Below are 14,333 nucleotides of genomic sequence, written 5' to 3' on the forward strand. Positions count from 1 at the left end.
GGGGGGAGGGCGATGTCACGTGTTGGCAAGGCATCGCGCGCGCTTCTTCCAACTTCCGGTTTTGACGCACACGCAAATCGATATCAACAATGAAAGAAATTAAAGGCTTCCACTGCACGTGAGTCGCATGGCGCGTCAATAACTAGGAACGCTTCAGACAATACAAGGTCAATGGATGAAGACACAACGTCGTAGCAGGAAGACGGCGTTTTCTCCGAGCATCTGTGAGAAAGCAACGCTCCTTTCTTTGAAACGTTTAAAAGCACGACTTTCGGCGAGCGATGAATTCCAGGATCTTTGGACGGACCCGTCCAGTGACACATACACTAGTTGGGTGGACGCGAAACGATTGCACTGGCTCCGCATGGTTATGCATGAATGAGCCAGAGATCAACTGCGTGTCAGCCTCGGAAATACAGTGCGGGAAAAGTAATTGCGTTTGCCAGTTTCACAACGTGACTGCTAAGAAAGCACGACACGGGCTCCGTCATCTGACATGCGTCAGGCTTTCGACAGGCGATTAACGGACAGAGAGAAAGGGAGACAGCGCGATGACAGACGACTCGTATGGTTAACATTTTCCAGAAAGCATTAGCGTTGAATTTCATTCAACTACTTCCATCGAACAGCTTGCACGAGTCCGCGAATACGAATATACTGCTGGATACGTCATCAAGAGACACAGAAAAGTCGTTGTACACGGGTCGCTACCATGCACGCAGTAACTCCATGCACTTGCTGAAACGAGGCACCGCAGTCGTACTTACCGCAAGTGAAAATCGCATGTTAGACGAAAAAGTGCAAGAATGTACAGAACACTACGCCAGCGTGTGTTCAGGGCAATCCCCATGCCCAAGTTGACCGACAGCTATCTCTTCTGCTCTGACTAGCTGTCAGGAGGAGAAGAGAAACAAAAAATGTGCAAGAACGAACAGAGCTAACGTGCATGCATCTTGCACATGGACGCGCCGCCGCAGAGTAACTCACGCGGAATGAAGAAAACTGAACGGCGCGCGCAAAGAAAAAGAGTTGCCAAGGAAGCACGTGAAGGAATATGAAAAGCAATGAAAACACGAAGCAAACTCCCATCTGTCCTACATTTCCATCAACACACGAGCCGGCCTCCCAAGAAAATGCACGCTGCCTTTCATATATAGAGGTCACTGGTCCCCTACACGACAGCCCGGGAAAAAAAAATATACGGCCATAAAATACCTCAAGCATAGGCATTTCACCACAGCACATTTCTTCCAGTTACATATTATGCGCTGCTATCTGTATATGATCGAAAATTAGTCGCTTAAACAGTTTTGGAAAACGCAAACTGCAGCATTTGCAGTCACGGTCGGCGTGCACTACACCTCGCGGTTTATCCATTCAATCAAATGTGCGATTCCCATTTTCATATTCCTTCGGTAAATAAATAGGCGACGCCCAATCACAAATCGCGGTTGTAATCATAATTTAGGCTTTAGTGGAAAGCCTGAACGCGCGTGCAATCTTGGCGTTCGACGTATCGGTCGGGAGCGGCAAAATTAGTCACACTTGCGCAATATTATTTGCGCACGAGTTTTCCTCTTTCAAGCGCGTAAGAAACACAGATGCTGCTGACGCCACACAAAAGGACAAACGGCGCACGAACGGCTGGCACGGATAATTCTTCACAAATAATATCACGGACGGCTTAATCCGGCGCGGGCGATGATTGGCGAGGAACGCAGCGCTATACCGATCCGCTGGCGACAGCGCGCTCCGCCAGCGGCGCTTGCCCTGCGAAGCATGAAAAAAAAAATTATGGCCGTGCCCAAAGCACTAGCGCGAGTCTCAAGCTGCACAGGCGGCTTGAATTGCGATCAGCGGCGATTACCCAGGATGATCGGCCGCTCTCGGGGTTAGGCCTAAGCGGACAGAAGCCACCGACCCTCGCGGACGTGAGCCGAACGGGTCCCCGTGTAACGCGCCGCGTCGGGATGCATCGATTTCGGGCGGGCCCGGCGAGCGAGGCCGAGGCCGGCGGCCCCTTCCGCAACGGCTGCCCAACTCCCGAGGCCCGAGCCCCGGCGGTTGACGGGTGATCATGACAAGCCCGCGCGGAGAGACGCGAGAGGTTAGGCCTACTTACCTCCAAATCCTCGTACGTCCTGAAGCTGAGAATGGCAAAGCCGTCGATGACATCCTCCTCAAAGATGGGCTCCTTATTCCTTTTCTTGCGGTTCGGAGGCCTCGGGGGCTTTGACGAGCGGCCGGGCGACTCGTCGCCCTCGTCGGCACTCTGGCCGCCGCGCATCGCCTGCTTTTGCATCCGGGCGGCCCTTTCGCGGCGCCGACAGCGGGAGCCCCGCACTTTGGCTTCGCCTTCCATGGCGACAGACAACGCGGCGGCGGCCGCGGCGGCCGAATCAACCGCCGCGCCTCCGGGAGCAGCACATCGCCAGGCACATCCACACGGCGGTTAATCCGAGCACGGGAGGGAAAACACACTAGATCCTGGCACAGGGTCGACGACAATCCAACGATCACCGTCCGACGTTCGACTGGAGACGCTTTTCTTTTTTGAAACCGGTAAAAACGCCGTCCGAGCACTCGACACGAAACCCCAATTGTTCGCTTCAAATGGCGGAGGGAGATGGACAGACCTCGCACGGGGCCGCAGCGCGCCGCGGCTCCCCTTCGGAAGGAAGTGCCTCCGCGAGCCGGCTCGAGAAAATAGTTCGCCCGCGCGCGCGGCGCACGCACGCTCTCCTCTCTCCTCTGCTGCCTGCCGTGCTCCCCTCGCGACGGAATGCGCGCCTCCGCCGCCGCCACCGTGCAGCGCGCGGGTTCTTCGCCGTTGTTGCTTCTGCTGCCGGTGCCAGCAGCCACGGGCGCGCTGCCGCTGCTGCGGCCGTAGCAGCGATGGAGGGGAGAGGACTACTCCCGATACAATTAGGAGAGCGGCTCATTTGCGCGCGCGATCAATGCGAGACGCGCAACACGAGACCTAAATCACGCTCCTCGGCCCGCCGCCGCTCCTTGGATCGTAGCAGACGAAAAATGTGCAACCGCATGCGGTAAGTCACGTGCACCTCCTTTCGCTTTGCCAACTTCGTTCGAAGCGCGAGTTTCGTATTGTTGTGTATTTACATTAGCAACACTGGTGACGTTTTTTAGTTCGTAAAAATGGCATTTTCTCTTGAGAGCTCGCTTCGACTTCTTTCTTGTTTGATATTTTCGCAACATTGATGTTCTTTAAGAAGCCGATAGATTATTTCCCCTGTCTCTCCTATTGCTTCCTTTGTTATTATTTCTATCTGACCCTGTAGAGCGAAATAATTAATATAACTCGTTATGTATATGTTATGAGCTAACTAGCTGGCAATGTGACGTATTCGGACTTAGGTAAGAATTCGTGCCTTGCTAGCTTACACCGTAGACCACTTCAGAATGAGTGCCACAGAAAAATAAAATTCTGCAAGCATATCGCCTTGTAGTCCTTTTAATTCGGTCAAAAGCTTTAACAACAACCATTGATAGCACAGCACCAGGCTTGTTAGGGAGTTTCATAATAGGATGCAGTTAGGTAAGCGACAAATTTCGACTAATTACTCTATAATTATTTTCATGAGAAAGTATATTACATTTACTTACGATCTTGCAATTCTTAATAGACAAAAATAACCATGGTTGGATTCGCCCGTGCAACTTAAATATCTGCGCCAATGTAATCAATAACTACGTTAATAAGTGAGCGTTGTTTGCTAGACTAGCTAGCTGCACACTGTAATTTGCCGTTCAAAGTTATCTCGAACGAAAAGAAAGGGTGGGTGGGGGGGGTATACTGAAGGAGACCGATTTTCGTTAGTCGCAACCATATAAAGCCAACAGATAATGAAGCCATTGAAAGCATAGAGGGAATTTATGTGTTGTTTTAATTGACGTCTAGAAATGATGAGGTAAAGTGAAGTTAAAGTAGATGAAAAAACTATTCGCTGCCGGGAGGAGCCGTACAGCTACTCTAGTAAACCGACTAAAGAGGTGGAATGGGCTACTGGCACAGTTCTGTAAGTTGGCCTGCCCTGCAAGGCCTTTCTAACCACGAACATTCGAGCGTGCACGACGTTATCGCTAGCCCGACGGTATCGCAATGGGGTGAGGTGGAACATAGACCTCCTGTTCACTATGGCGTACTTGGAATCGCGTCTTCTTTCTTTCCGTCTTTCTTTTCGGGTACTCGTTCCGAACTTTGGTTTTGTCATAGGCAACCAAAATCTACCGCGTCGCAGTCTTTCAAATGGGAGTCGCTCTGTTTCATTTGTGACCAACTGGACGACGAACGTTTACGTGCGTGTACCTTCGTGCACAGTACGAGCTTCTCTCCTTCACCTAATCTTTTAATCCCCCTTCCCCAGCGCGAGGTTTCGATAGTTTTCTCTCATCGCAGCTCTCTCTTCTCTCTGTTCCTCTATAAGATGTCCTCTAACCCTCTGACTACCATACCCCGACGTCTCTGCGGCTATGGCCACGCTACCGCGGCCCTCAAGACAGACCGCGATGCTAACTCTGTCTGTGAAGTCGGCCCCTTGTTACGACCGTGTCGCCCACACGACGACGGTATTTGTGGTGAATAAGGCCCGCTTGTTGTGAATACGTGGAGTGAGCCAGTCGTCTTGCCTGCCAACAATATTGAACAATGTTCAACAATGCAAAGGGCTTAGGTCGCCCTGGCGTTTCAAGAAAGCAAGGATGGGACCTGCAGCTGCCGCGGATGTTGAGGTCGCACACAACGCGCGCCACCTCAGCATCCCGAGAATGTTGGCACTTTGTTGCTGCCAGTCGAGTGCTCATCACTTTCGGCTGCTCTGGCCCCGACCGTTTACAGGGAGAGTTCACGCGCATGTCGGTGCCAAAACAGCGCTTGTGCGTGTGACGGCTTCCTACGACCGTCGACCTTGAAACATAAGGGGAGGCATTCCGACAACATTTGATTTCCCGACCTGAGAAAGTGGGCTCACTTCGGGGGTCTCGAAGAGTGTAAAATAAGCCCCCTCCCCTCCTACTAATATACACATTGCCGTTTTTAACTTTCAGTGTGTAAATACATTCATAAATTCTGCTAAGCTGCGCCTTGTCACTACCCGGCCTCTAGACTCCAAGCGCTCTTGCACTGTCTGCTTCGGTCACCTACCACCGTCGCAAACACCTTAACCAACCAACCCAAATAACACTAATCGTTAAAACAACACCCAGACTTGGACAGCGATTGCCACTACGTGAGTGGCTGAGAGAAAAGAGTAATGATGTCGCCTCTTTATTGCCCCTGTTTTGTATCGCGTTGTCACGTGAAATACGCTGAACGGTGCGCTGGTAAACAGACGCCAATGAAAATAGAATGGCGCAATCAAGTTGGCCGTTTTTGTTCGACATGAAAATAAAGATATATCAACGATCACTGATAAACAGACTAACTATACGAGTGCGCATGACACAAGTTAACTTGAACGTTAATGATACGAAGTAACACAATGAAAACACATAGGCCATCTTTTAGCAACTTGATAAGCAGATTAGCTGCATGGTAACCTTCGCCATATACAAAAAGCGCACGCGACTAGGAAACATCAGGAACCATTTGCAGAATAAGAATGCTCCTAAAGGAACACACATATTTTGATCGCGCACTATTTTGAATTTCCTTTTCTTTTTCCTTGTGTCTCGACTGACCTCTTCACATTTACTTCTATGCTTTGTATTCTGGTTGTACCGACAATATTTGAAGGTAATTTATATCTCACTTTGTTACTATTGGACTTGTCCTGGTAATTAGCAAAATGGTCTGTTGGACGAGTTGGTAGCTTGTTCGTATAGCTGAGAAAGCGAGCACGAAATGAAACGGAGGACGAGGGTAAACTTGTCCTTTTGCACAGTCTTCTTCAATATCCTCGTTTTATTTATTTATTTATTTATTTATTTATTTATTTATTTGTTTATTTATTTATTTATTTTGAATAAGAACTTTATTCATTCGCTAAAGAAAATAAAAGCACAGCAACAAAATATACAGAAGCAGGTCCCAAAAACTCAGGGCTGTAGGGGGACTTCCTTCATCTACTAGTTTCTTAGTTTTGTCCTTATGCATTTTTCGGTTTTTTGATTCGCACAGGTATTGTATCTCTAATGCCCGACTTGTTCAGTGCCCCTAACGGGGCCTTTAGTTTACGTTGTAAATTTAAGGAAAAGTTGATGTAACGATTCATTACTGCATCGACTAACCTATACGCTTGATAATGAGCAGAGCTCGGACAGAGAGGTTCGACGTACCTGCGCCTTATGGGTCGGATAATTGGATCCTCGTGAAGTTCACCGTTGCCGACCGCTTGCTCCATGGCGTAGAACCTGTGCGCCCTTTTCGGGAAACGGCGACGACGACACGAAGGATGGAAATAGCGAAACGTTCCTTATTTGCTCTGTCGAGGCTCCCCGTTGTCTCAGGTTTCCATGCGAAAGCCGCGATCAATTAAGTTCGCACGAGGCCCCAGGGAAACTGCGCGGCAGCAGGCCGCGGTGAGTCACACTGTTATTTATTTCGTCATTGTACTGCCGCAGTGCGTTGTGAAACGGCCGAGATTAATCGAGCCTTCCCAATAGACCGCTCTTCACGAATAACAACGTAAATTGTTTCTGCAACGTCTCGCTGTGAAAACACGGCGCGCAACAAAAAAGAAAAGAAAAGAAGGCCTTTCTTCGGCGCATACGTGCCCTCTTATAAGTGCGAATTTCGTCTCTAGACGCGCGCACGGCGAATTGGCATTGTATACATTGCTCTATTTGGGTTTAGTGCTAGTGGTGGTCCTTTTCGTCCTTTTGTTTTACAATGCTATTGTTCAAAGGCACACACCTTGACGTTTCCGTTGACGCTTTTTCTAGTTCACCGCACTCTGTCTGGCAGAATGCCATGCAGAGTGCGGCAAGTATTATGAGAAGCACTTGAATGTAAGAATGTAAGAAAAGCTTTCTGTGTTTAGAAAAAATTTATTTAAACAAGGGATGATACGAGCACTGAGTCACAATTACGGCACAATTCCACCAGGACGCTAACGTATACAAGAAACGAAGGATTGTATACATGGCGCGTTCTCAAAGTAGTGTCCGAGTCATCACTCATTAGCATACAACAACATAGACGAACGCAAAAGCACAATTGAACATAAACTAATTGTCACATGTATAAAATGATGTTCGACGTATACAGTGTACACAATGTTTATGTACAATGATGATATGACAGAGACACTTTACATAATTTTGAAGTGATGCTATGAGATGTGGATATACAAAAATGATCATGTATAATAGAACGACAGTGACTGCTGGCTGGTTGCTGCTGCTTTCTTTGGGAATGCAGTACAGCAATACCGTATTTACTATCCTTACAGGTGTCCAGGCTGCTGGCCTTGCTTGCTTCGGAATTACTCAGCTGATGAAACAAACGAAACCTATAGATACACTCATTGCGACAAATCTACGCCATCAAGAGCACAAATCCTTTAAAAAGGCAAACCTTTCTAACCATTTTGTGCCTTCTTCCCTAACCATTAGGCCACAATCGCACGAATGCACATATCGTGCCAACGCCAACTGCCTCTCTGAGGTGATCGCCGCGTGTTGTTGATGACGATGATGATTTCCAAACTATGGCGTATACCCATAACCTGGGATCGGCCAATAAGGGAGCGGTACGTTTGAAATAAATCAGTATAAAGGAGCAAATAAATGACAGTATAAGAGTTGTCACTTTGCATTGCGCGAGTGGGCGAGAGCGCATGCGCCAATTTCCTTTACGCCAAGGACCTAGGGATGAAATGGGCAAATTTATACCGTCTCGTTCCCCCGCTTCGCGAAAGCCTCGCTTCATGCTGATTCCGAAATGAGCGTCGGATCTGCATAGATTTCTGTAGAACCTGTATGTTTGAACGAGATTTGATATACAACTGATGGCCGACAACTCCCTTGTACTGAATTTTGTTAAATGAATCTCCCGCTACAGCTTCAATCACATTGGGTTCGGGGTCTACCAGCCTTAACGAGGAATTTAAGAGAAAAGTAATTTGATCTGTGCGAGCAAATTTTCCCGATGCAATACTAAGAAGAAAATAAAGAATAAAGGGAACCTTTCTTATACACCGTATGCCAAGAGAAGGGGCTTCATCGACCAGAAAAGATGCAAGCACAGAATATGGCTGACGAACCCACTTTAACGCATATCCTCCACAAGCCTTGAAAGAGCCAAAGACGGAGCTTAGCATGCAAGTTTCAAGAACTCTACTCGAGCACATTAGCCAAAGCACAAAAAAAAAATGCCTTGAAATTCGTGACGTCATACCAACATACCCGTGCTGGATGTACAGTTCTGGCGCCAAATCCAAAAGGCATAACTTTGACCTTCGTTTTCCCTTCTACTAATCAACTTGTCACCGCCAGATTAGCGGAAGTAGAGTTTTGAACGAATGCTTAATCAGATTAAGCAGAGCTAGTGTTCCATTTTATTGTCCCTGTAATAATGTAACGCCTATCTTTGTAAACGATCTTCTGACCCCATGTAACAAGGCCCTGTTTTCCAAAGCCCTAACACTGGAATAAAGAAAAGAAGTGGATGTTTCTTTGGACTGACAACTATCAAATCAAGGTTAGAAAGACTACTAACAGCAGAGTTTTGCGCATCCGTGATCATTCCAACTTGACTTGAATAGACTAATAGCATAGCAACCAGTGTTCATTGTCTCACCGCTTATCATGTGAATAATGGCCTCTTTCCTGGAACCTAATCAAGTTAACTCTTTCATAAGTGGACTTCATTCCGTCATTCATTTCAATACTAGAAGACTTCGCAAACACTTTGATGAGATTGATCATTTCCTTTTATCATCTTCTTGCTCATTCTCATTAATTGCCTTAACTGAAACTTGGTTATCTGACGATGACAAAAATCTTTATTGCTTCCTCAACTACCATTCAGAATATTGTAACAAATTAACTAGCAGTCATGGTGGTGCGGCAATATATATCTCTTCTGATCTTCCTTATCGTAGACTTCATGATCTACACTTACCCATCACTAATGGCGGATCTGTCTGGATTGAAATAGTTAATGGTTCTCGCTCTAATGATCACAGAGATTTCATATTTGGTTGCATTTACCGTTCCTCTTCATCATCAGTCGATGGCTTTTTTTATAATCTTGATCATACTTTGCATACCCTTTCACTAGAAAATAAATATGTAATTATAATGGCTGATATTAACATTAACCTACTCAATGACACATCACCAACAGTTATTTCTTATACCAGTCTACTACAAAGCTACGGATATGAATGCTTAATTGATGTTCCTACACGACAGGTTCCTAATGGCACAGGGACGCTAATTCATCACGCCCTCTCTAACTTACTAACTTCACCAGAGGTGAATGTTCGTCATATTGACATAACTGATCATTACCCATTTCTTCTACGCTTTAAATATAACTCGAGTCCTTGCCCTCATCCACACTCTAAATACGTTCTGGACAAAGATAGCTTCATAACTGCTGTTGCTAATATAGACTGGTCAGAAATAAAAACTTTTAATGATCCTCAGAAAGCTAAGTTTCTTACTGTAATTATATAACATATTTATAAATTCACTTGTAAAAGGAAATAAAAAAAAAACGTTTCATTCTCTCACAATCCATGGATGTCTAAAAAGTTATTAGCAGCTTTGCGCAAACGCGATAACCTGTACAAAAAAAAAAAAACTAAAAATCAGCCTTTTAATACCAAATTAATTGCCCGATATAAAAGGTTACGTAACTCTATAAACAGCCAGTTAAAATCGGCAAAACGATTATATCTTGAACAAAAAAATCTTACAAGCAGGCAATAAGAGCAAATTGAAATGGAACATCCTCAACTCCTTTCTAAACAGGAATTCTAGACCAGAACAGGTATAAAAAATTTTATATAGTAACTCAGACTATAACTCCCCTATCCAAATAGCCAACGCCTACAGCTCCAATTTTTTTCATAATGACGCACCCTCTCCTTCACAAGTAACTCAACTTAATCGTCTCCCTCACTCATTTTTTTTCTTTCCCCACAACACCAGAAGAAATATATAGCGTTATATGCTACCTAAAACCCACCAGTGCGGGAATAGAGGAAGTTCTGCCTGCTGCCATTAAAATGATTGCCCACTTAATGTCTGATATCTTGTCTTATAGTACTAATTCGATATTCAAGACTGGTGTGTTCCTTAACGACCTTAAGCGCGGTAAAGTCATTCCAGTACTAAAGAAAGGTGACAGGACATTAATACATAACTACCGCCCTATTTGTATTTTACCTTTTTTCGGCAAGGCTCTGAAAAAATTATTCGAATGGCGTCTAACCAAATATCTCTCTAAATTTAATACTCTCTCTTCATGGCCAATTTGGCTTTCGTAATGTATACTCCACAGATTTGGCACTCATACATCTAACTGACCAATTAAAAAAATAATTGACGATGGTCTATTTGCAGGTTCATTTTTCATCGATCTAACAAAGGCATTCGACTGCTTAAACCATAGTATCATTTTTGCTAAGCTTGAGGCTATCGGTGTTCGTGATCCTGCGCTCTCACTATTAAAAAGTTACTCATCAAACAGAGTTCAGATTGTGTCTGTGTCTAATGTCTATTCCAGAGAACAAACCACTAACATTTGCGTCCCTCAATGATCCATCTTAGGACCACTACTGTTTATGATTTATATCAATGACCTACCTAACTGTTTGTCGTCTACTAAGTGTATTCTGTACGCTGATGATACTACCATATTTGCCTCTGATAAAAACATGCCACTTCTTATTAACAAGCTAAATACTGATCTAGAAAATGCTTTAAGTTGGTGTAATGCTAACCTATTACCTATTAATGCCACCAAGACTAAATTTGTTGTATTTTCCTCACATCAAGAACAATCGGCATCCTTCCCTTCTTTAACTTTTGGCTCACACTCTATCTCTCCCAGTCCATGCTCATCTTTTCTTTGGATTTCTCTTGACTGGAACTTGAAATATAAAGATCACATTTCTCACATAAAAAAGAAAATAGCATACGGTATTCGCGTTCTAATCAAAACTCGTCCCTACTTTACACATAATACATTAATCTCGCTATACCACTCATTCATTCACTTTCATATTAACTACGGCATAATATGCTGGGGTAACACTTAGAACACTCACTTGGCATCCCTCCAGGTAATCCAGAACCAATCCATAAGAATTACTACAAGCAGTTCACGCTTTGCAAATGGAAAATCACTACTACATGAAAACAACATCCTAACCATTTCAGAACTCACCAATTATAATCTAGGGATTTTATTCTACAAATATATGTCTAAGGAACTACCATCAATCTGCTTCTCACCTTGTGACCTGATAGCTCATAGTCGCACTAGATTTGCACTCAATAATAATTTGCGTCTACCTAAAGAGCGAACTAACTATGGTAAACACTGCGGAATTTTCCTCCATATCGCTTTGGAATACTCTACCACCTATAATCAAAAATTTAAAAAATTTGTACCAATTTAAAAGAGAACTAAAAGCATTCATAATAAACACTCACTGACATTGTCAATGTTTTTGTAATTTTATTCTGTTTCTTTATATTGTCATTCTGTTAACAAGTGTTCTTATTACTCAAATGCTATAAACATGTTTTTATATTGCTCTTAGCTATCATTTGTACGACTGTTGCTTTAAACATTGTATGCCATCATAAGTGTCTTTAGCTGGAGGTCCCGATACAGTCTTTGACTACGGGACCTCCTTATGTATACTACGTACATGTAATTTTCTGTATGTTTAATAATAAATAAATTATGAAATTATGAAAAAAAGAGCTCTTTATATGAATACGCAAGCCATCGAGTCCACTACCTGGCGTGGTTGCTTAGTGGCTATGGTGTTAGGCTGCTAAGCACGAGGTCGCGAAATTGAATCCCGCCCGCGGCGGTCGCATTTCGATTGGGGGCGAAGTGCAAAAACACCCGTGTGCTTAGATTTAGGTGCGTGTTAAAGAACCCCAAGTGGTCCAAATTATTCCGGAGTCCCCCATTACGGCGTACCTCATAATAAGATCGTGGTTTTGGCACGGAAAACCCCATAATTTAATCAATTTCGATCGCGTCCACTGTGGCTACCATCAAAAAGTGTTTGGCGCTGAGAGCTTGCTGCTTGTTTGACTCCATTTCAACAACGCCGCATACAGAATAGTCCACCGTGCTCAGGACCGGAGGGCTAAAGGAACGGCATGTTCGCAGTGACGTGGTCGTGAAATCTTTTGGGCAGCCGCTCTTGTTGCGTTAACTTGAAGCCACGTGTCTTTCGGGCCACGATTTTGACCCCGCAAAAGATCAAGCACGAGAAAACCGACATGGAGAGGCGCCGCGCCACAACTCTGGCAAGTAAAGAAAAAAAAAAAAGGCACGCATCAACTACAAAAGCCCAGCAACGTGTTCTGTTGTAGCCACGTGAGCCGGTTCGGAGTCGTCTTGAAGGACTTGCTCGATGCGAGGCTTCACCACCATTCTCCAGCACTTCAACGTATCCAGCAGCAGTGTTCATTCATGTTGAGGGAAGAAATTGGGGCGGCGTGACGGGACCTTCGTTGCTGACAAAGCCCCAACAGGAAACTTGATGCGCATGAAAGTGAGAACATACGTAGGAGGCTGCTACGCAGCCATCTGCAGACGCAGCCACCTGCAACATACGGAAACGCTGTCATTCTTCGAATCGCTGCGGCAAGTCCGGCGAGCAGATCACGACGTTTCGTTTCGTGCGTAAGACTCGAGCGGACCGTCTTGACGCAAGTACTATATCTATTGATAAATGACGTACAAGTACCGCTGAAGAGAACCCGCGATTAGTGAGACAAAAAATGCTTACATTTCCCGAGCAGTTGTGCATCGCGTGATGGCGTGTTCGCAGGTGTACCTGTTACCGCGGGCGGTGAATGTAACGCGCATGCAATTTCATGCTGTCGTGCTTTGACATTCAAAATACAGCACTGTGATCATTGGTAACGTGCATAATAATGTCATAAGGGAAATAGTAAAGTAGTCTTCAAATTAACGTATTCTTTAGAACTTATATTTTCGTTCATTTCGCGGTAATATGATTATCATTAGAAAAAGAAATAACGAACGAAACGTTCTTTCCTTTCTTCTTCTTCTTCTTCTTCTTCTTCTTCTTATTATTATTATTATTATTATTATTATTATTATTATTATTCCGCGCTTGTACGTTAGAGTGACGTCACTGATGTTTTTCTTTTCTTTCTTTAAGGCCGCTTGTCTTAGTGCGTGAGCTCACAAAGTTCAGTGTTTGGCATTTGCATTCAATTTTTTACAAAAAAACAAAACCGAAATCAAAACAACTAGACCCGAGCAGACGTCGCCAAAATTCATGACGTCACTTTCAACTGTTGCGGGAACTTCAAGGCAGCGACTGCGACCCGTCTTACCTTCTTGCGCCTTAGCTGACTTGCCAACTCTGTTATCCCAGTAAAAGTGGCTTTCGTGTTTTGTTTTCTTTGTTCTTTTTTTACTTGGGTAATTCTTAAATTATTAGTGAAGCTGAGCGTATTTCCTTTTTCTTTCTTCTTTTTTTGAGTCCCTTCGAAGTGGGCTATGTATAGTCGTGCATTTTCCCAGTGTGGCTCTGAAGCATCGGCGACTGTGCGTACACCTACACACGTCGGTAGCGCGTACACTTGGGCGCGCGTCTCGAGGAAAGACATCACGAACAATGCGCAACTGGCCCGTCGGAGTCGTAAATCATTTACGCAAATAATAAAGTGCGCTCTTGCGAAATGAACTTCCTGCGCACGATGTTTCGATTAAAAAAAAAAGGCAGCGGTCACCGCACCGCGCGCGCCGTCTTTATTATGACGCGAGCGAGGCCATCAGGAAACAGTCGATCTGACGTTGAGATCGCGCTGCAAGCTCCCGACTTCGAAATTAATTTGCGTGCCAGCTCTATAAGTTGTTATCTTTAGATTGCGTATTGTTTTCCTAATTTCTTTTTTGTTCCCTATTTCTGCTAGAACACGGAGGAAGGTGTAAAGACCTCAGTCGCGCCGTTGTTCGCACGCGCCCAGTTCTCCATAAAATCTCGGAGTCATCGAAAGTATCTTAATGTTAAGGTCGCAGAAACAATCGTTCAGTGAGCCGGATATATATTCTTCTCCTCTTACTTTTTTCAGAATGATCGTAATTCTTGTGCCTCTCTCTCTCTCTCTCTCTCTCTCTCTCTCTCTCTCTCTCT

The 14,333-nt window shown here is 44.8% G+C and overlaps 2 protein-coding genes across 13 annotated transcripts in view; one reads left to right on the plus strand and one right to left on the minus strand.

Annotated features, from left to right (window-relative positions):
- Positions 1–2,655, minus strand: part of tay (tay bridge) — a 412,490-nt gene extending 409,835 nt beyond the window's left edge. For all 3 annotated transcript variants that reach the window (XM_050193859.3, XM_050193868.3, XM_050193845.3), the window contains exon 1: positions 2,123–2,655. In XM_050193859.3, the coding sequence (XP_050049816.2) occupies positions 2,123–2,362 (240 nt within the window). In that variant the 5' untranslated portion in view covers positions 2,363–2,655. The remainder of the gene's footprint in view (positions 1–2,122) is intronic.
- A 101-nt stretch (positions 2,656–2,756) lies between these two features.
- Positions 2,757–14,333, plus strand: part of LOC126545891 (uncharacterized) — a 74,219-nt gene continuing 62,642 nt past the window's right edge. For 3 of the 10 annotated variants that reach the window (XR_008608837.2, XR_008608838.2, XR_008608840.2), the window contains exon 1: positions 2,760–3,050. The gene's annotated coding sequence lies outside the window, so the exon portion shown is untranslated. Of the gene's footprint in view, positions 3,051–14,333 lie in introns of all 10 variants that reach the window. The other 7 variants (XR_008608843.2, XR_008608841.2, XR_011893393.1 and 4 more) reach the window with 5 other exon arrangements.

The sequence above is a fragment of the Dermacentor andersoni genome, chromosome 3 (assembly GCF_023375885.2).
Source record: "Dermacentor andersoni chromosome 3, qqDerAnde1_hic_scaffold, whole genome shotgun sequence".
Lineage (NCBI taxonomy): Eukaryota > Metazoa > Arthropoda > Arachnida > Ixodida > Ixodidae > Dermacentor > Dermacentor andersoni.